The sequence below is a fragment of the Phaethon aethereus genome, assembly GCF_964289735.1.
Source record: "Phaethon aethereus genome assembly, chromosome: 35".
Lineage (NCBI taxonomy): Eukaryota > Metazoa > Chordata > Aves > Phaethontiformes > Phaethontidae > Phaethon > Phaethon aethereus.
In genome coordinates this window covers 78,923-98,820 of record NC_138611.1, presented here as the reverse complement: position 1 = coordinate 98,820, position 19,898 = coordinate 78,923, and the positions used below count along the sequence as shown (strand labels likewise).

Genomic DNA, 19,898 nt, shown 5'->3' with positions numbered 1-19,898 from the left:
CGACGCCGCCGTGACGCCGCCGCGCCAGCACCTGCGGCTGTCGCTGAACGAGGAGGCGCAGTGCCGCGTCCAGCACCTCTGGTTCCAAACCATCTTCGACATGTTGGAGCATTTCCGCGTCCACCCCATCCCGCTGGAGTCGGGCGGCGCCGCCGGCGACGTCACCCTCCTCAGTTACGTGGTGGCTTCCGCCCGCCCCCAGGGTGAGCGCCCGGCCCCCGCCCCGCGGCTGTTGCGCGCGGCTGTTCCCGCGGGCGGGTGTCCCCGTGCGGCCGAGTGCGGCCCCACCCGCCGTGTGCGTTGCGGCCGGCTGTTCCCCATCCGTGCGGCCGGCTGTTGCTGTGTCCGTGTGTCCGAGTGTGTCCCTACCGCCTGCATCCATTGCGTCCGGCTGTTCCCGCAAGCGTGTGTCCGACTGTGTGTCCCTAGCACCTGTGTCCGTTGCGTCCGGCTGTTGCTGTGTCCGACTGTGTCCCTACCGCCTGTGTCCATTGCGTCCGGCTGTTCCCACGTGCATGTGTCCCCGTGCGTCCGAGTGCGTCCCCACTCCCCATGTGCGTTGCGGCCGGCTGTTCCCCATCCGTGTGGCTGGCTGTTGCTGTGTCCGTGTGTCCGATTGTGTCCCTACGGCCTGTGTCCATTGCATCCGGCTGTTCCCACGTGCGTCTGTCCAAGTGCGTCCCCACCCCCCGTGTGCGTTGCAGCCGTCTGTTCCCCATCCGTGCGGCTGGCTGTTGCTGTGTGCATGTGTCCGACTGTGTTCCTACGGCCTGTGTCCATTGCGTCCGGCTGTTCCCACGTGCGTCTGTCCCCGTGCGTCCAAGTGCGTCCCCACCCCCCGTGTGCGTTGCGGCCGGCTGTTCCCCATCCGTGCGGCTGGCTGTTGCTGTGTGCATGTGTCCGACTGCGTCCCTACCGCCTGTGTCCGTTGCGTCCGGCTGTTGCTGTGTCCGTGTGTCTGAGTGTGTCCCTACCGCCTGTGTCCGTTGCGTCCGGCTGTTCCTGTGTCCGTGTGTCTGAGTGTGTGTCCCCCCAGTGCCTGTTGCATCCGGCTGTTCCCCATCCATGCGTCCGGCTGTTGGTGTGTCCGTGTGTCCGACTGCGTCCCTACCGGCTGTGTCCGTTGCATCCGGCTGTTCCCACAAGCGTGTGTCCGACTGTGTGTCCCTACCGCCTGTGTCCATTGCATCCGGCTGTTCCTGTGTCCGTGTGTCCGAGTGTGTCCTTACCGCCTGCATCCATTGCGTCCGGCTGTTCCCGCAAGCGTGTGTCCGACTGTGTGTGCCTACTGCCTGTGTCCGTTGCGGCCAGCTGTTCCTGTGTCCATGTGTCCGAGTGTGTCCCTCCCCTGTATCCATTGCATCCAGCTGTTCGCCATCCATGCGTCCGGCTGTTCCTGTGTCCGTGTGTCCGACTGTGTCCCTACTGCCTGTGTCCATTGTGTCCGGCTGTTCCTGTGTCCGTGTGTCCGAGTGTGTGTCCCTACCGCCTGTGTCCGTTGCGTCCGGCTGTTCCCACGTGCGGGTGTCCCCATGTGTCCGAGTGCGTCCCCACCCCCCGTGTCCGTTGCGGCTGGCTCTTCTCCATCCATGCGTCCGGCTGTTCTTGTGTCCGTGTGTCCAAGTGTGTCCCTACCGCCTGCGTCCATTGCGTCCGGCTGTTCCTGTGTCCGAGTGTGTGTCCCCGCGGTGTCTGTTGCGTCCGGCTGTTCTCCCCATCCATGGGTCCGGCTGTTCCTGTGTCCGTGTGTCCGAGTGTGTCCCTACCGCCTGTGTCCATGAGTCCGAGTGTGTGTCCCCCCAGTGTCTGTTGCATCCGGTTGTTCCCTAATCCACGCGTCCGACTGTTCCTTTGTCCGTGTGTCCGGCTGTTCCCCCCGCCATGTGTCCGAGTGTGTCCCCTCTGTGTCTGTTGCATCCGGCTGTTCCCCATCCACGTGTCCGGCTGTTCGCTCCCTGCATCTGTTGCGTCCGGCTGTTCCCCATCCGCTTTTCTGGCTGTTCTCTCCCCACGTCTGGGTGTCTGACTGTTCCCTCTGTGTGGGTCCGAGTGTCCACTCCCTGCATCCGTGTGTCCAACTGTTCCCCGTCCACGCGTCTGACTGTTCCCTCCCCATGTCCATGGGTTCGACTGTCCCCTCCCCGCATCCGTTGCGGCTGGCTGTTCCTTGTCTATGCGTGCGGCTGTTCCTCCTTGTGTCTATGGTATCCGACTGTTGCCCATCCCCGTGTCTGACTGTCGCCTCCCCGCATCTGTTGTGTCCGGCTGTTCGCTGTCCCCGTGTCGGCTGTTCCTCCTTTGAGTGTCCGACTGTCCCCTGCCCATGTCCGTGTGTCCGGCTGTTCCCCCTCCACATCCACGTGTCCGACTGTCCCCTCCCCGTGTCCCTGCGTCCGGCTGTTCTCCTTCCGGCCTTGTACGTCCGCCTGTTCTTCCGCATCCCTGTGTTCAGCCGCTCGCTTCCCCCGTCCGTCTGTCCGACTGTTCCTCCTGTCCGTCCGTGCGTCCGGCTGTCCCCTGCCCACGTCCGTGCGTCCGGCTGCTCCCGCCCCGTTCCGACCGCCCCCTCCCCGCGTCCGTGTGTCCCGCTGCCCCCTCCCCGCGTCCGTCCGGCTGTTGCTCTTCCGCATCCGCGCGTCCGGCTGTTCCCCCCTGACGGGCTGTCCCTCCCCCGCCCCCCCAGGCCGCGACCGCTCCGGGAGCCGCTCGGCCGCCGCCTGCGACCCCGACCCCCGCGGCCCCGACGCGCTGCTCGCCGGCGACGCCCTGTGAGCGTGACGTCACCGCGCCGCCGCCGGCGACGCCCTGCGAGCGCGATGTCGCTGCCAGCAACACCCTGTGAGCGTGACGTCACCGCGCCGCCGCCGGCGACGCCCTGCGAGCGCGATGTCGCTGCCAGCAACACCCTGTGAGCGTGATGTCACCGCGCCACCGCCAACGCCGCCCTGTCAGCGTGATGTCGCTGGCGACAACCTGTGAGCGTGATGTCACCGCACCGCCGCCAGCACCGCCCTGTCAGCGTGACGTCAGCGCCGCCCTGTCAGCGTGATGTCACCAGCGACGCCCCGCGAGTGTGACATCGCTGCGCCACCACCCGCGCCGCCCTGTGAGCATGACATCACCGCGCCGCCGCCCTGTGAGTGTGACGTCACCGCGCCGACGCCCCGCGAGCGTGACGTCGCCGCGCCACCCGCCGCCCAGTGAGCGTGACATCACCGCGCCGCCCCGCGAGCGTGACGTCGCCGCGCCGCCGCCGCGGGGGTCGGAGCCCCCCGCCCCGAAGACCCCCCCCGGAGGGGGGGGGGGGTTGGGACGCAGGACGCCGCCCGCGCCGCCCCGCCCCCCTTCGCGCGCGGCGCGGAGCCCCCCTCCCCCCACGGACCTCGTCTCGCCCCTCCCCGCCCCCCAACCGCGGCGGCGCGACCCCCCGCCCCGCCCCCGCCCCGCGCGGGGGGTTTTTCAAAAAAAGCCGAAAAGCGAAGCCTCGGCCTCGTCTGGGGGGGAGGGGCCGCGGCCCCCGCGCGGGGGGGAGGGGTCCCGGCGGGGGGAGGGGTCCCGGCGGGGGGAGGGTCCTGGCGTGGGGCGGTTTTGGGGCGGGGGGGAGGCGGTTTCGGGGGGGGGGAAGACCCGTTTGGGGGTCCCGGTCCCAGTTTGGGGGGTCCCAGTCCCATTTTGGGGTCCCGGTCCCAGTTTGGGGGTCCCAGTCCCCATTTTGGGGGTTTTGGTCGCAGTTTGGGGGTCCCGGTCCCCATTTTGGGGGTCCCGGTCCCCACTTTTGGGGGTCCTGGTCCCAGCTTGGGGGTCCCCGTCCCAGTTTGGGGGTCCCAGTTCCCATTTTGGGGGGCCGCTCCCTCTTTGGGCCCCTCCCAGGCCGTTTTCGGGTGCTCGAGGGCAGATCTGGGGGGGCCCCGGGGCAGTTTCGGGGGTCCTGCCCCAGTTTTGGGGGTCCCTGCTCCTATTTCCCCCTCCCAGAGAGATTTGGGGGCCCCCGCCCCTTATTTTTGCCCCCCAACTGGGTTCTGGGGGGTGTCTGGCCCCACTTGGCCCCCCAGGGTGCTTTTGGGGGGACCCTGACCCTATTTTTGTCCCTCCCTGAGTAGTTTGGGGGGTCCCAGCCCCCCTTTGGGGGGGTCCCGGCCCCATTTTGGGGGTCCCGGCCCCATTTTGGGGGGGTCCCGGCCCCCTTTGGGGGTCCCAGCCCCATTTTGGGGGGTCCCAGCCCCATTTTGGGGGGTCCCAGCCCCCTTTGGGGGGTCCCGGCCCCCTTTGGGGGTCCCAGCCCCATTTCAGGGGGCCCAACCCCCACTGGTGGGTCCCACCCCCCTTGGGGGGGTCCGGCCCCACGGCGGGGGGAGGGGGGCAGCAGCTGCGGGGGATGGGCCGGCCTCGCTCCTAATCCGGGGTGCAGCTGCTCCCCCTCCCCCCACCCCCCCACCCCCCCCCCCGGGGCTATTTTGGGCCCCGGCACCCGCCGGCCCCTTATAGGGTAAAGCCCGGCACCCTCCCCTCCCCCACCCCCCTCCCCCACCCCCCCTCCCCCCCGGGACCCCCCCCCCCCTCGCCGGGCGTCCGGCTCCCGGCGGGGGGATTTATAGCGGCCGTGGGGCGCCCCCCGCCCCCCGCCGGCCCCCGCGGGGGGCGCCTGCCCCACAGCTGCCGGGGGCTGCCCCGTGCCGGGGGGCAGGGGGCGGGGGTGATGCCCCCCCCCCCCCGGCTCGCTATGGGGCAGGCCGTGGGGGGTCCCAGCCCCCCAACCCACTATGGGGCAGGCCGTGGGGCTGGGGGGTCCGTGCGTCTCGTCCCTCCTCTCGCTGTGGGGCAGGCTGTGGGGCTGCGGGTCCGTGCGTCTCGGCCCCCCGGCTCGCTATGGGGCAGGCCATGGGGCTGGGGGTCCGTGCATCTTGTTCCTCCGGCTCGCTATGGGGCAGGCCATGGGGCTGGGGGTCCGTGCGTCTTGTTCCTCCGGCTCGCTATGGGGCAGGCCATGGGGCTGGGGGTCCGTGCGTCTCGGCCTTCTGGCTTGCTATGGGGCAGGCCGTGGGGCTGGGGGTCCGTGTGTCTCGGCCCTCTGGCTTGCTATGGGGCAGGCCGTGGGGCTGGGGGTCCGTGCGTCTCGGCCCCCCGGCTCGCTATGGGCAGGCCATGGGGCTGGGGGTCCGTGCGTCTTGTTCCTCCGGCTCGCTATGGGGCAGGCCGTGGGACTGGGGTCCGTGCGTCTCGGCCTTCTGGCTTGCTATGGGGCAGGCCGTGGGGCTGGGGGTCCGTGCGTCTCGGCCCCCCGGCTCGCTGTGGGGCAGGCCGTGGGGCTGGGGGTCCGTGCGTCTCGGCCGCCCGGCTCGCTATGGGGCAGGCCGTGGGGCTGGGGGTCCGTGCGTCTCGGCCCCCGGCTCGCTGTGGGGCAGGCCGTGGGGCTGGGGGTCCGTGCGTCTCGGCCTTCTGGCTTGCTATGGGGCAGGCGTGGGGCTGGGGTCCGTGCGTCTCGGCCTTCTGGCTCGCTATGGGGCAGGCCGTGGGGCTGGGGGTCCGTGCGTCTCAGCCCCCCGGCTCGCTGTGGGGCCTACTGTGGGGGTCCCAGCCCCCCAACCCGCTATGGGGCAGGCCATGGGGCTGGGGTTCCGTGCGTCTCGTTCCTCCGGCTCGCTATGGGGCAGGCCATGGGGCTGCGGGTCCGTGCGTCTCGGCCCCCCGGCTCGCTGTGGGGCAGGCCGTGGGGTCGCAGCCCCCCAGCCGCTGTGGGGCAGGCTGTGGGGCGAAGGCCGAGGTCGGGGTAACCGGAGCCGGGCGCCGCCGCCGCCGCTTGGGTTTCTCCCGGGAACCCAACACCCCCCCCGGCCCCCCGCGCCGTGGGGGCAGCCCCACACCTCCCGGGGGGGGGGGGTGGGCGAGGGGGCGCGGCGGCACGCGGCCCTTCCCCCCGCTCCGAACGCGGGGGTGGCTGCGCCCCTCCCCCCGCTGACCCCCGGCGCGAGGACACGACCCTCTGCCCCCCCCCCCCCCGCCGTGGGGCCGCCGTGGGGCCGCCGTGGGGCGGCCGACACCCAATCCCTGTTTACGCCGCGGGCGGGGATCCGGTTTCGGGGACCCCCCGCAGCGTGGGGGGGGGGGGGGTGTTATGGGGGGGGGAGGGGGCTGCGCGCCCCACTCCCACCCGTCCATCAGGGCCAGAAATAGCCCCGGGGGGGGGGGGAGGGGAGGGGGGGAGGGGCGGGGGGGGAGGGGCGGGGGGCGGCGTCGGGCGGGGGTGGGCTCACGGTGGCCCCTCATAAGCCCCCGGCGTCGACCCCCCGAGGGTGCCCGCGCGTCCCCCTCCCCCCCCCCCTTTTTTTTTTTTTTTTTTTTTTTGGGGCCCCCCCTCCCCCCGGCCCCCCCGCCCCCCGGCCCCCCCCGCCCCCTCTCGCCGCGCCGCGGCGCCGCCATGGAGGGGGCTCACGCCCGGACGGTGGAGGAGTGTCTGGCCTACTTCGGCGTGGCCGAGGGCGTGGGGCTGTCGCCCGAGCAGGTCAAGCGCGGCCTGGAGAAGTACGGGGCACAACGGTCAGTGGGGCGGCCGTGGGGCGGGCGTGGGGCGGGCGTGGGGATGTGGGGCACAACGGTCGGTGGGGCGGGCGTGGGGCGGGCGTGGGGATGTGGGGCACAACGATCAGTGGGGCGGGCGTGGGGCGGGCGTGGGGTGGGTGTGGGGTGGGTGTGGGGATGTGGGGCACAACGATCAGTGGGGCGGGCGTGGGGCGGGCGTGGGGTGGGTGTGGGGCGGGTGTGGGGATGTGGGGCACAACGATCAGTAGGGCGGGCGCGGGGCGGGCGTGGGGTGGGTGTGGGGCGGGTGTGGGGATGTGGGGCACAACGATCAGTAGGGCGGGCGCGGGGCGGGCGTGGGGTGGGTGTGGGGCGGGTGTGGGGATGTGGGGCACAACAGTCAGTGGGGCAGGTGTGGGGTGGGCGTGGGGATGTGGGGCACAACGATCAGTGGGGCGGGTGTGGGGATGTGGGGCACAACGGTCAGTGGGGCAGGCATGGGGCAGCTGTGGGGCAGGCGTGGGGTGGTTGTGGGGCAGGCGTGGGGTGGGTGTGGGGCAGCTGTGGGGGTACGTCAGGTGTGGGGATGGGGGGATATGGGGGTGTGGGGCACAACGGTCGGTGGGGCGGGCGTGGGGTGGCTGTGGGGTCACACGGGGTGTGGGAATGGGGGGATATGGGGGTGTGGGGCACAACGGTCCGTGGGGTGGGCATGGGGTGGCTGTGCGGTGGCTGTGGGGCAGGCGTGGGGATGTGGGGCACAACGATCAGTGGGGTGGCTGTGGGGTGGCTGTGGGGCAGGCATGAGGATGTGGGGCACAATGGTCAGTGGGGCGGGTGTGGGGTGGCTGTGGGGGCACACGGGGTGTGGGGCACAACGGTCCGTGGGGTGGTCGTGGGGTGGCCGTGGGGCGGGTGTGGGGCAGGCATGGGGGACACAGGACGTGGGGATGTGGGGTTGTGGGGACGGAGCACATGGGGACACGAGGGGCACAACGGTCAGTGGGGCACGGCAGCGTGTGGGGTGGCCATGGGGGACAGAGGGTGCGAGGGGCGTGGGGGATGTGGGGCAGGCGTGGGGTGGCCGTGGGGCGTGTGGGGACGTGGGGGGCGGCGGGCGCGAGATGGGGGGAGTGAGGGCGTGGGGCGACATGGGGTGATGCGGGGACAGGCGGCGCCGGTGGGGGGGGAGATGTGGGGCACAAAGGCGGGGGGTGACGGCGCCGTGGGGCGGCCGTGGGGCAGGAGCTGCCGCCCCATAACCCGCCCCCCCCCCCCATCCCCACAGAGCTCCCCGCTGAGGAGGGTGAGTGTCTTTTGGGGGGGATCCCCACGCCTTTTGGGGGGGCGGCCCCTCACTTAGGGGGCGGCCCCCTACTTGGGGGGCAGCCCCCTACTTGGGGGGCTGAGCCGGGTGGGGGGTTGACCCCCGGGCTGCCCCCCAGGGAAGACGATCTGGGAGCTGGTGGTGGAGCAGTTCGAGGACCTGCTGGTGCGGATCCTGCTCCTGGCCGCCTGCATCTCCTTCGTGAGTGCCGTGGGGCGCCCCATAGAGGCGCGGGGGGGGGGGACACGCGACCCACGGAGACGGGGGGAGGGGGGCTGGGGGTGGGGGGGAGGGGCCGCGGTGTCCTTGGGGGTGACCTCCCCCCCCCCCGGCAGCGGATCCGGTGTCGGCTCAAGTGTCCGGCAGCTGCTTGGGGGGCGGGGGAGGGGGGGAGGTGTGGGGCAGGAGGGGGGGGGCTGTGGGGTGGGGGGGGGACGTGAGGCAGGGTGGGTGTGCGTCTGTGGGGCGCTATGGGGCACCGTGGGGCGCTCTGGGGCTCTATGGGGGCTCTATGGAGCGCTATGGGGCTCTTAGGGGTGCTATGGGGGCGCTATGGGGCGCTATGGGGCTCTCAGGGGTGCTATGGGGGCGCTATGGGGTGCTATAGGGCTCTCTGGGGCGCTGTGGGGCACTGTGGGACTCTCTGGGGGCTCTCTGGGGTGCCGTGGAGCGCTATGGGGTGCCATGGGGTTCTATGGGAGCACTATGGGGTGCTGTGGGGCTTTATGGGGCTCTGTGGGGCACTATGGGGTGCTGTGGAGCAGGGCGGGGCTGACTGGGCGCTATGGGGGCTTTATGGGGCTCTCTGGGGCACTGTGGGCCTCTATGGGGCACTATGGGGTGCTATGGGGGGCTCTGGGGCTCTATAGGGCACTGTGGGGCTCTATGGGGGCTCTATGGGGCGCCATGGGGCGGGGCTGGGCTGACCGGGCGCTATGGGGCACTGTGGAGCTCTGTGGGGTGCTGTGGAGTGCCGTGGGGTGGGCTGACCGGGCGCCGTGGGGCGCTATGGGGCGCCGTGGGGCGGGCTGACCGGGCGCTATGGGGCGCCGTGGGGCGGGCTGACCGGGCGCTATGGGGCGCAGGTGCTGGCCTGGTTCGAGGAGGGGGAGGAGACCATCACGGCCTTCGTCGAGCCCTTCGTCATCCTCCTCATCCTCGTGGCCAACGCCGTGGTGGGCGTGTGGCAGGTGAGGGGCGGGGCCGGGGGCGGGGCCGGGGGCGGGGCCGGGGTGGGGCCAACGCCGTGGTGGGCGTGTGGTGGGTGAGGGGGCGGGGCCGGGGGCGGGGCAGGGGTGGGGCCAACGCCGTGGTGGGCGTCTGGCAGGTGAGGGGGCGGGACGTTGGGGAGGGGGCGGAGCGTTGGGAGAGGGGGCGGGGCAAGGGGGGCCCCCCTGGCCCCACCCACCGCCTCACCAGTGCCCCCCAGTGCCCCCCCCAGCATCCCCAGTGTCCCCGTGGTGTCACACCCCCATCCCTGACGTCACCGCGTCGCCCCTGTCGTCACCGCGTTGCCCCTGACATCGTGTCATCCCTGACATCATCGTGTCATCCCTCACATCGCCGTGTCATCCCTGACATCATTGCGTCATCCCTGACATCGCCGCGTCATCCCTGACATCATTGCGTCATCCCTGACATCGCTGCGTCATCCTTGCCGCCATCATGTCATCGCCGATATCGCCGCGTCATCCCTGACCTCGCCGGGCTGTCTCTGACATCACCGCGTCATCCCCGCCGTCGCCGCTCTGCCCGCCGTTGCCGCGTTGTCCCTGACGTCGCCGCTGCCGTCGCCGCTGCCGTCACCGCGGCCGTCGCCGCTGCCGTCGCCGCGGCCGTCGCCGGTGACGTCGCCGCGGCCGTCGCCGGTGACGTCGCCGCGGCCGTCAGGAGCGCAACGCGGAGAACGCCATCGAGGCGCTGAAGGAGTACGAGCCCGAGATGGGGAAGGTTTACCGCGCCGACCGCAAGGCCGTGCAGCGCATCAAGGCGCGCGACCTCGTCCCCGGCGACATCGCCGAGGTGGCCGGTGAGGGGGGCCGGGGGCCCGCGGCAGCCACCGGTCACCCCCGGTGGCCACCGGTACCCCCAGGGCCACCGGTACCCCCAGTGGCCACCAGTCACTCCAGTGGCCACCATTGACCCCAGTGGCCACCAGTAACCCCCAAGGGCACCAATCACCCCAGTGGCCACCAGTCAACCCCAGTGGCCACCGGTGACCCCCAAGGGCACCAATCACCCCAGTGGCCACCAGTCAACCCCAGTGGCCACCAGTCACCCCCAGGGCCACCGGTACCCCCAGTGGCCACCAGTCACTCCAGTGGCCACCAGTAACCCCCAAGGGCACCAATCACCCCAGTGGCCACCAGTCAACCCCAGTGGCCACCGGTCACCCCCAGTGGCCACCGGTGACCCCCAAGGGCACCAATCACCCCAGTGGCCACCGGTCACCCCCAGTGGCCACCAGTGACCCCAGTGGCCACCAGTCACTCCAGTGGCCACCATTGACCCCAGTGGCCACCAGTGACCCCCAGGGCCACCGGTCACCCCCGGTGGCCACCAGTGACCCCAGTGGCCACCAGTCACTCCAGTGGCCACCATTGACCCCAGTGGCCACCAGTGACCCCCAGGGCCACCGGTCACCCCCGGTGGCCACCAGTGACCCCAGTGGCCACTGGTACCCCCAGTGGCCACCAGTAACCCCCAAGGGCACCAATCACCCCAGTGGCCACCGGTCACCCCCAGTGGCCACCAGTCACCCCAGTGGCCACCGGTCACCCACGGTGGCCACCAGTCACCCCCGGGGCCACCAGTGACCCCAGTGGCCACTGGTGACCCCCAGTGGCCACCGGTCACCCCCGGTGGCCACCAGTAACCCCAGTGGCCACCGGTGACCCCCAGTGGCCACCAGTGACCCCAGTGGCCACCAGTCAACCCCAGTGGCCACCGGTGACCCCCCAGTGGCCACCGGTCACCTCCCAGTGGCCACCAGTGACCCCAATGGCCACCAGTGACCCCCAGGGCCACCAGTCACCCCCAGTGGCCACCGGTCACCCCCGGTGGCCACCAGTCACCCCCAGTGGCCACCGGTGACCCCCAGTGGCCACCGGTGACCCCCAAGGGCACCAATCACCCCAGTGGCCACCAGTCAACCCCAGTGGCCACCGGTGACCCCCCAGTGGCCACCAGTGACCCCAATGGCCACCAGTGACCCCCAGGGCCACCAGTATCCCCCAGTGGCCACCGGTAACCCCAGTGGCCACCAGTCACCCCCAGTGGCCACCAGTCACCCCCAGTGGCCACCGGTCACCCCCGGTGGCCACCAGTCACCCCAGTGGCCACCAGTGACCCCCAGGGGCCACCAGTGACCCCCAGGGCCACCAGTATCCCCCAGTGGCCACCGGTAACCCCAGTGGCCACCAGTAACCCCAGTGGCCACCAGTCACCCCCAGTGGCCACCGGTGACCCCCAAGGGCACCAATCACCCCAGTGGCCACCAGTCACCCCCGGTGGCCACCGGTCACCCCCAGTGGCCACCAGTCACCCACGGTGGCCACCGGTGACCCCAGTGGCCACCAGTAACCCCAGTGGCCACCGGTGACCCCCAGTGGCCACCAGTGACCCCAGTGGCCACCAGTCACCCCCAGTGGCCACCGGTGACCCACAGTGGCCACTGGTGACCCCCAAGGGCACCAATCACCCCAGTGGCCACCAGTCAACCCCAGTGGCCACCGGTCACCTCCCAGTGGCCACCAGTGACCCCAATGGCCACCAGTAACCCCCAGTGGCCACCAGTCACCCCAGTGGCCACCAGTGACCCCCAGGGCCACCAGTATCCCCCAGTGGCCACCGGTAACCCCAGTGGCCACCAGTCACCCCCAGTGGCCACCAGTCACCCCCAGGGCCACCGGTCACCCCAGTGGCCACCAGTCACCCCCAGTGGCCACCGGTGACCCCCAAGGGCACCAATCACCCCAGTGGCCACCAGTCACCCCCGGTGGCCACCGGTCACCCCCAGTGGCCACCAGTCACTCCAGTGGCCACCATTGACCCCAGTGGCCACCAGTGACCCCCAGGGCCACCGGTCACCCCCGGTGGCCACCAGTGACCCCAGTGGCCACCGGTCACCCCCAGTGGCCACCGGTGACCCCCAGGGCCACCAGTGACCCAAGTGGCCACCAGTGAGCCCCAGTGGCCACCAGTCACCCCCAGGGCCACCAGTGACCTGAGTGGCCACCAGTGACCCCCAGTGGCCACCAGTCACCCCAGTGGCCACCAGTGACCCCCAGGGGCACCAGTCACCCCAGGGGCCATCAGCAGCCCCCAGTGGCCACCAGTCACCCCCAGGGCCACCAGTGACCTGAGTGGCCACCAGTGACCCCCAGTGGCCACCAGTCACCCCAGTGGCCACCAGTGACCCCCAGGGGCACCAGTCACCCCAGGGGCCATCAGCAGCCACCAGTGGCCACCAGTCACCCCCCAGTGGCCACTAGTAACCCCCAGTCACTGCTCACAGCTCCCAGTAACTCCCAGTAACCCCTGGGGGCCCCCCTTGCCCCCTCCCAGTAAGCTCCAGTAACCCCCCGTGCTCCCAGTAGCCCCCTAGAGCTCCCAGTTACCCCCCCCCCCCACTGCTCCCAGTAAATGCCAGGAGCTCCCCTTGCCCCTCCCAGTCCCCCCCAGTAACCCCCAGTGGCTCCCAGTAACCCCCGGGAGCTCCCCTTCCCCCCTCTCAGTGCTCCCAGTAACCCCCAGTTCCCTCCCAGTGGGAGACAAGGTCCCGGCCGACATCCGCATCATCTCCATCAAGTCGACGACGCTGCGGGTCGACCAGTCCATCCTGACTGGTATGGGACTGGGAGGGACTGGGATAAACTGGGAGGGACTGGGGGGGACTGGGAGGGGGCTGGGAAGGGACTGGGATAAACTGGAAGGGACTGGGGGGGGACTGGAGGGGGCTGGGAAGGCACTGGGGTGAATCGGAGGAGACTGAGAGGGAACAGGATGAACTGGGAGGGGACTGGGGATGAACTGGGATGGGACTGGGAGGGACTGGGATTAACTGGGGGGTTCTGGGATGGGACTGGGAGGGACTGGGAGGGACTGGGATGGGCCTGGGAGGGGACTGGGGATGAACTGGGATGGGACTGGGAGGGACTGGGATTAACTGGGGGGTTCTGGGATGGGACTGGGAGGGACTGGGAGGGACTGGGATGGGCCTGGGAGGGACTGGGATGAACTGGGAGGGACTGGGATAAACTGGGATGGGACTGGGAGGGACTGGGATTAACTGGGAGGGACTGGGATGAACTGGGGGAAGTTCTGGGATGAACTGGGAGAGACTGGGATGAACTGGGGGATGAACTGGGATGGGACTGGGATGAACTGGGATGGGACTGGGAGGGACTGGGATGGGCCTGGGAGGGACTGGGATGAACGGGGGGGGTTCTGGGATGAACTGGGGGGGTTCTGGGATGAACTGGGAGGGACTGGGATGAACTGGGCGGGTTCTGGGATGGGCCGGGGAGGGGACTGGTCTGAACTGGTCCGAACTGGTCCGAACTGGTCTGAACTGGGCCGCTGTCCCCAGGGGAGTCGGTCTCTGTCATCAAGCACACGGAGCCGGTGCCCGACCCCCGCGCCGTCAACCAGGACAAGAAGAACATGCTCTTCTCCGTGAGCGCGTCACGCGTGTCGCCGCGTGTCGCCGCGTGTCGCCGCGTGTCGCCGCGTCACCACACGTCTCCTGTGCCCCCCCACGTGTCCCCATGTCGCCGCGTGTCGCCGCGTGTTCTCTGTGTCACGTGTGTCACCGCGTGCCCTCCGTGTCACCGCACGTCTCCTCTGCCCCCCACGTGTCACCGTGTGTCACCAACATGTCACTGCGTGTCGCCGCGTGTTCTGTGTCACCACGTGTCCTCCGCGGCCCCCGTGTCCCACCGCGTGTCACCACGTGACACCACGCGTCACCTCCCACGTCCCCACATCCCACCCCGCGTCCCCACGTGTCATCACGCGTCCCCATGTGTCACCCCGCGTCCCCACGTGTCACCCCGCGTCCCCGCACCCCACCCCGCATCCCCATGTGTCATCATGTGTCCCCACGCCCCACCCCGCGTCCCCACGTCCCACCACGTGTCCCCACGTCCCACCCCACGTCCCCACGCGTCACCACGTGTCCCCACGCCCCACCCCGTGTCCCCACGTCCCACCCCGCGTCCCCACGTGTCACCACACATCCCCACGTCCCACCCCATGTCCCCACGCGTCACCACGCGTCCCCACGCCCCACCCCACATCCCCGCGCCCCACCCCGCGTCCCCACGTCCCCCCCCATGTCCCCACGCGTCACCCCGTGTCCCCACGCCCCACCCCGCATCCCCACGTCCCACCACGTGTCCCCACGTCCCACCCCATGTCCCCACGCGTCACCACGCGTCCCCACGCCCCACCCCACATCCCCGCGCCCCACCCCGCGTCCCCACGTCCCACCACGTGTCCCCACGTCCCACCCCATGTCCCCACGCGTCACCACGTGTCCCCACGCCCCATCACGTGTCCCCACGCCCCACCCCGCGTCCCCACGTGTCACCACACGTCCCCACGTCCCACCCCGTGTCCCCACGCGTCACCACGCGTCCCCACGCCCCACCCCACATCCCCGCGCCCCACCCCGTGTCCCCACGCGTCACCACGCATCCCCACGCCCCACCCCACATCCCCGCGCCCCACCCCGTGTCCCCACGTCCCACCCCGCGTCCCCGCGCCCCACCCCGCGTCCCCACGCCCCCCCTCCTCCACCCCCCGCAGGGCACCAACGTCGCGGCGGGCAAAGCCGTGGGCATCGTGGTGGCCACGGGGGTGACGACGGAGATCGGGAAGATCCGGGACGAGATGGCGGCCACGGAGCAGGAGAAGACGCCGCTGCAGCAGAAGCTGGACGAGTTCGGGGAGCAGCTCTCCAAGGTCATCTCGCTCATCTGCGTCGCCGTCTGGCTCATCAACATCGGCCACTTCAACGACCCCGTCCACGGCGGCTCCTGGATCCGCGGCGCCATCTACTACTTCAAGATCGCCGTGGCCTTGGCCGTGGCCGCCATCCCGGAAGGTGGGGAAGGTTCTCCGGGGGTCGTACGGGGCGGCGGCGGCGGCGTGGGGTTCGGCGCGGGCGGCGTTGGTGCCGGATGGGGGCGTGGCGTCCGTCCTTGGTCACGTATGGGCTCGTAGTGTCCATCGTTGGTCACGTATGGGCTCGTAGTGTCCATCCTTGGTCACATATGGGCGCATGACGTCTATCCTTGGTCACGTATGGGCTCGTAGTGTCCATCCTTGGTCATGTATGGGCGCATAGTGTCCAACCTTGGTCACGTATGGGCTCATAGTGTCCATGGTTGGTCACGTATGGGCTCGTAGTGTCCAACCTTGGTCACGTATGGGCTCGTAGTGTCCATCGTTGGTCACGTATGGGCGCGTAGTGTCCATCGTTGGTCACGTATGGGCGCGTAGTGTCCAACCTTGGTCACGTATGGGCTTGTAGTGTCCATCGTTGGTCACGTATGGGCGCGTGACGTCCATCCTTGGTCACGTATGGGCTCGTAGTGTCCAACCTTGGTCACGTATGGGCTCGTAGTGTCCATCGTTGGTCACGTATGGGCGCGTAGTGTCCAACCTTGGTCACATACGGGCTCATGACATCCATCGTTGGTCACGTATGGACTTGTGACATCCATCGTTGGTCACATATGGACTTGTGACATCCATCGTTGGTCACGTATGGGCTCCTGATGTCCATGGTTGGTCACGTATGGGCTTGTAGTGTCCAACCTTGGTCACGTATGGGCTCGTGACGTCCATCCATGGTCACATATAGGCTTGTACTGTCCAACCTTGGTCCTATATGGTCTTATAATGCCTATTCTTGATCTTAAGTAGCTTTGTAACAAGTATCGGTGGCCCTATACGGCCCTATAATGCGCCTCCTTGACCCTATAGGGCTCTATAATGCTCCTCCTTGACCGTATAGGGCCCTATAATGCCCATCCTTGACCCTCTACGGCCCTATAATGCCCCTCTTTGACCCTATATGGTTCTGTAATGCCTATCTTTGATCCTATACAGCTCTATAATGCCTATCTTTGACCGTATACGGCTTTATAATGCCCCACCTTCATCCTATACAGCTTTATAATGTCTCTCCTTGACCCTATACGGCTCTATAATGCCCCTCCTTGGCCCTATACGGCTCTATAATGCCCATCCTTGACCCTATATGGCCCTATAATGCCTCTCCTTGACCCTATACGGCCCTATAATGCTTCTGCTTGACTCTATACGGCTCTATAATGCCCCTCCTTGACCCTATAGGGCCCTATAGTGCCCATCCTTGACCCTATAGCGTCTTCCACCGCCCGTCCTCGACCTTACGTAGCCTCGTATCGCGCCCCTGCGCGCCCGTCCGCCCCCCGCGCGGCTGCGCGCCGCCCCGCCTTTCCACCGCCCCTCTCCCACCCAACGGGGAGGGCCGGCGGGTGGGGGGGGGGGGGTGGGGGGGGGGGCGGGTCCCGAGACCCCTCGGCGCCGCCGCCGCGCTGAGGGGGCGCGTCGCCGCAGGGCTGCCGGCCGTCATCACCACCTGCCTGGCGCTGGGGACGCGGCGCATGGCCAAGAAGAACGCCATCGTGCGCAGCCTGCCCTCGGTGGAGACCCTGGGCTGCACCTCCGTCATCTGCTCCGACAAGACCGGCACCCTCACCACCAACCAGATGTCCGTCTGCAAGGTGGGTGCCCCCGGGTCCTCCGGGAACCCCCCGTGTCCCCTTGGGCGCACCAAGGACCTCCAGGACCCCCCATGTCCCCTTGGGTGCATCAAGGACCTCCAGGACCCCCCATGTCCCCTTGGGTGCACCAAGGACCTCCAGGGCCCCCCGTGTCCCCTTGGGTGCACCAAGGACCTCCAGGACCCCCCGTGTCCCCTTGGGTGCACCAAGGACCTCCAGGACCCCCCATGTCCCCTTGGGTGCATCAAGGACCTCCAGGACCCCCCATGTCCCCTTGGGTGCACCAAGGACCTCCAGGGCCCCCCGTGTCCCCTTGGGTGCACCAAGGACCTCCAGGAACCCCTTGGGTGCCCCAATGTCCTCCAGGACCCCCCGTGTCCTCTTGGGTGCACCAAGGACCTCCAGGGCCCCCCGTGTCCCCTTGGGTGCACCAAGGACCTCCAGGAACCCCTTGGGTGCCCCAATGTCCTCCAGGACCCCCCGTGTCCCCTTGGGTGCACCAAGGACCTCCAGGATCCCCCATGTCCCCTTGGGTGCCCCCGGGTCCTCCGGGAACCCCCCATGTCCCCTTGGGCGCACCAAGGACCTCCAGGACCCCCCATGTCCCCTTGGGTGCACCAAGGACCTCCAGGGCCCCCCGTGTCCCCTTGGGTGCACCAAGGACCTCCAGGGCCCCCCATGTCCCCTTGGGTGCACCAAGGACCTCCAGGACCCCCCATGTCCCCTTGGGTGCACCAAGGACCTCCAGGGCCCCCCGTGTCCCCTTGGGTGCACCAAGGACCTCCAGGGCCCCCCATGTCCCCTTGGGTGCACCAAGGACCTCCAGGACCCCCCATGTCCCCTTGGGTGCACCAAGGACCTCCAGGGCCCCCCGTGTCCCTTGGGTGCACCAAGGACCTCCAGGGCCCCCATGTCCCCTTGGGTGCACCAAGGACCTCCAGGACCCCCCATGTCCCCTTGGGTGCACCAAGGACCTCCAGGGCCCCCCGTGTCCCCTTGGGTGCACCAAGGACCTCCAGGGCCCCCCATGTCCCCTTGGGTGCACCAAGGACCTCCAGGACCCCCCATGTCCCCTTGGGTGCACCAAGGACCTCCAGGGCCCCCCGTGTCCCCTTGGGTGCACCAAGGACCTCCAGGAACCCCTTGGGTGCCCCAATGTCCTCCAGGACCCCCCCGTGTCCTCTTGGGTGCACCAAGGACCTCCAGGGCCCCCCGTGTCCCCTTGGGTGCACCAAGGACCTCCAGGAACCCCTTGGGTGCCCCAATGTCCTCCAGGACCCCCGTGTCCCCTTGGGTGCACCAAGGACCTCCAGGGCCCCCCGTGTCCCCTTGGGTGCCCCCGGGTCCTCCGGGAACCCCCCGTGTCCCCTTGGGTGCACCAAGGACCTCCAGGGCCCCCCGTGTCCCCTTGGGTGCACCAAGGACCTCCAGGAACCCCTTGGGTGCCCCAATGTCCTCCAGGACCCCCCGTGTCCTCTTGGGTGCACCAATGTCCTCCAGGACCCCCCGTGTCCCTTGGGTGCACCAAGGACCTCCAGGAACCCCTTGGGTGCCCCAATGTCCTCCAGGACCCCCTGATGTCCCCTTGGGTGCCCCAATGTCCTCCAGGACCCCCAGTGTCCCCTTGGGTGCCCCAACGTCCTCCAGGACACCCAGTGTCCCCTTGGGTGCCCCCAGGTCCTCTGGGCCCCTCCCATGTCCCTTTGGGTGCCCCAACGTCCTCCAGGACCCCTTCGTGTCCCCTTGGGCACCCCAAAGACCTCCAGGAACCCCTTGGGTGCCCCAACGTCCTCCAGGACCCCCCATGTCCATTTGGGTGCCCAAAGACCTCCAGGACCCCCCGTGTCCCCTTGGGTGCCCCCCCGGTCCCCCCCGGCCCGGGACCCCCCTGACCCCCTTTTTGTCCCCCCCAGATGTTCATCGTGGACAAGGTGGAGGGTGACGTCTGCTCCCTCAACGAGTTCTCCATCACCGGCTCCACCTACGCCCCCGAGGGAGACGTGTGAGTGCCCCTCCCCCGCCGCACCCCCGCCACCCCTCCGGGGCGTCCCCCTCCCCCGCCGGCCCCTCTGGGGGGGTCCCCGTGTCCGTCCCCCCCCACCGCCGGCCGTTGGGGACCTTCTTGGGGGAGGTTGGAGCACCCAAGGGTGTCTTGGGGGATGTCGGGCTACCCAGGAGGGGCTGGGGGAGGTCGGGGGGTCCCTGGGGACGTCGGGGCACCCGAGGGGACATTGGGGGGTCCATGGGGGACATTGGGGCACCCAAGGGGACGTGGGGGGGTCCATGGGGACGTTGGGGGGTCTATGGGGACATGGGGGGTCCATGGGGACATGGGGGGGTCCAGGGGGGACATTGGGGCACCCAAGGGGACGTGGGGGGTCCATGGACGTTGGGGGGTCTATGGGGACATGGGGGGTCCGTGGGGACATGGGGGTCTGTGGGGACATGGGGGGTCCGTGGGGCCATCGGGGGGGTCCATGGGGACATGGGGGGTCCATGGGGACGTTGGGGGGTCCATGGGGACATGGGGGGTCCATGGGGCTGTCGGGGCACCCAAGGGGACGTGAGGGGTCTATGGGGACATGGGGGGTCCATGGGGACATGGGGGGTCCGTGGGGCCATCGGGGGGTCTGTGGGGACATGGGGGGTCCCTGGGGACATGGGGGGGGTCCCTGGGGACACCGTCCGCGCCCCCAGGCTGCGGCAGGAGAAGCCGGTGAAGGCCGGGCAGTACGACGGGCTGGTGGAACTGGCCACCATCTGCGCCCTCTGCAACGACTCCTCCCTCGACTACAACGAGGTGACGCCCCGCCCCGCCCCGCCCCGCCCCGCCCTGCCCCGCCCCGCCCCGCCCCGCCCCGCTGACGCCGCCCCCGTCCCCGCAGTCCAAGGGCGTCTACGAGAAGGTGGGGAGGCGACGGAGACGGCCTTGACCTGCCTGGTGGAGAAGATGAACGTCTTCAACACCGACGTCCGCAGCCTCTCCAAGGTGGAGCGCGCCAACGCCTGCAACTCCGTAAGCGCCCCCCGCGCGCCGCCCCCCGCACGCCCCCATGCGCCCCACCGGCCTCCCCGTGGCCCCGTTGGTGTCCTCGTTGGCCCCGTGTCCTCGTTGACCCCTTTGTCCTCATTGACCCCATTGGCCTCGTTGACCCGTGTCCTCGTTGACCCCGTATCCTCGTTGACCCCGTGTCCTCGTTGACCCCGTGTCCTCATTGACCCCGTGTCCTTATTAACCTCATTGTCCTCGTTGACCCTGTGTCCTCGTTGTCCCCGTG

At 69.6% G+C, this 19,898-nt stretch overlaps 2 protein-coding genes across 2 annotated transcripts in view; one reads left to right on the top strand and one right to left on the bottom strand.

The window, feature by feature from the left end:
* Positions 1-6,415: 6,415 nt before the first annotated feature.
* On the top strand, positions 6,416-19,838 carry LOC309414957 (sarcoplasmic/endoplasmic reticulum calcium ATPase 1-like; the record flags this gene model as incomplete). The annotated part of the gene is given in 12 exon segments (XM_082012340.1): positions 6,416-6,560; positions 7,962-8,044; positions 8,929-9,033; positions 9,734-9,872; positions 12,610-12,690; positions 13,434-13,519; positions 14,654-14,951; positions 16,454-16,620; positions 18,534-18,622; positions 19,318-19,420; positions 19,506-19,524; positions 19,527-19,838. Coding segments are annotated over 12 exon segments (1,611 nt in total). The 3' UTR covers positions 19,823-19,838.
* Positions 19,833-19,898, bottom strand: part of SRCAP (Snf2 related CREBBP activator protein) — a gene marked incomplete at both ends in the record, with an annotated part of 23,682 nt that continues 23,616 nt past the window's right edge. Inside the window, one exon of the mRNA XM_082012317.1 lies at positions 19,833-19,876. Within this exon, the coding sequence (XP_081868443.1) occupies positions 19,833-19,876 (44 nt within the window). The remainder of the gene's footprint in view (positions 19,877-19,898) is intronic.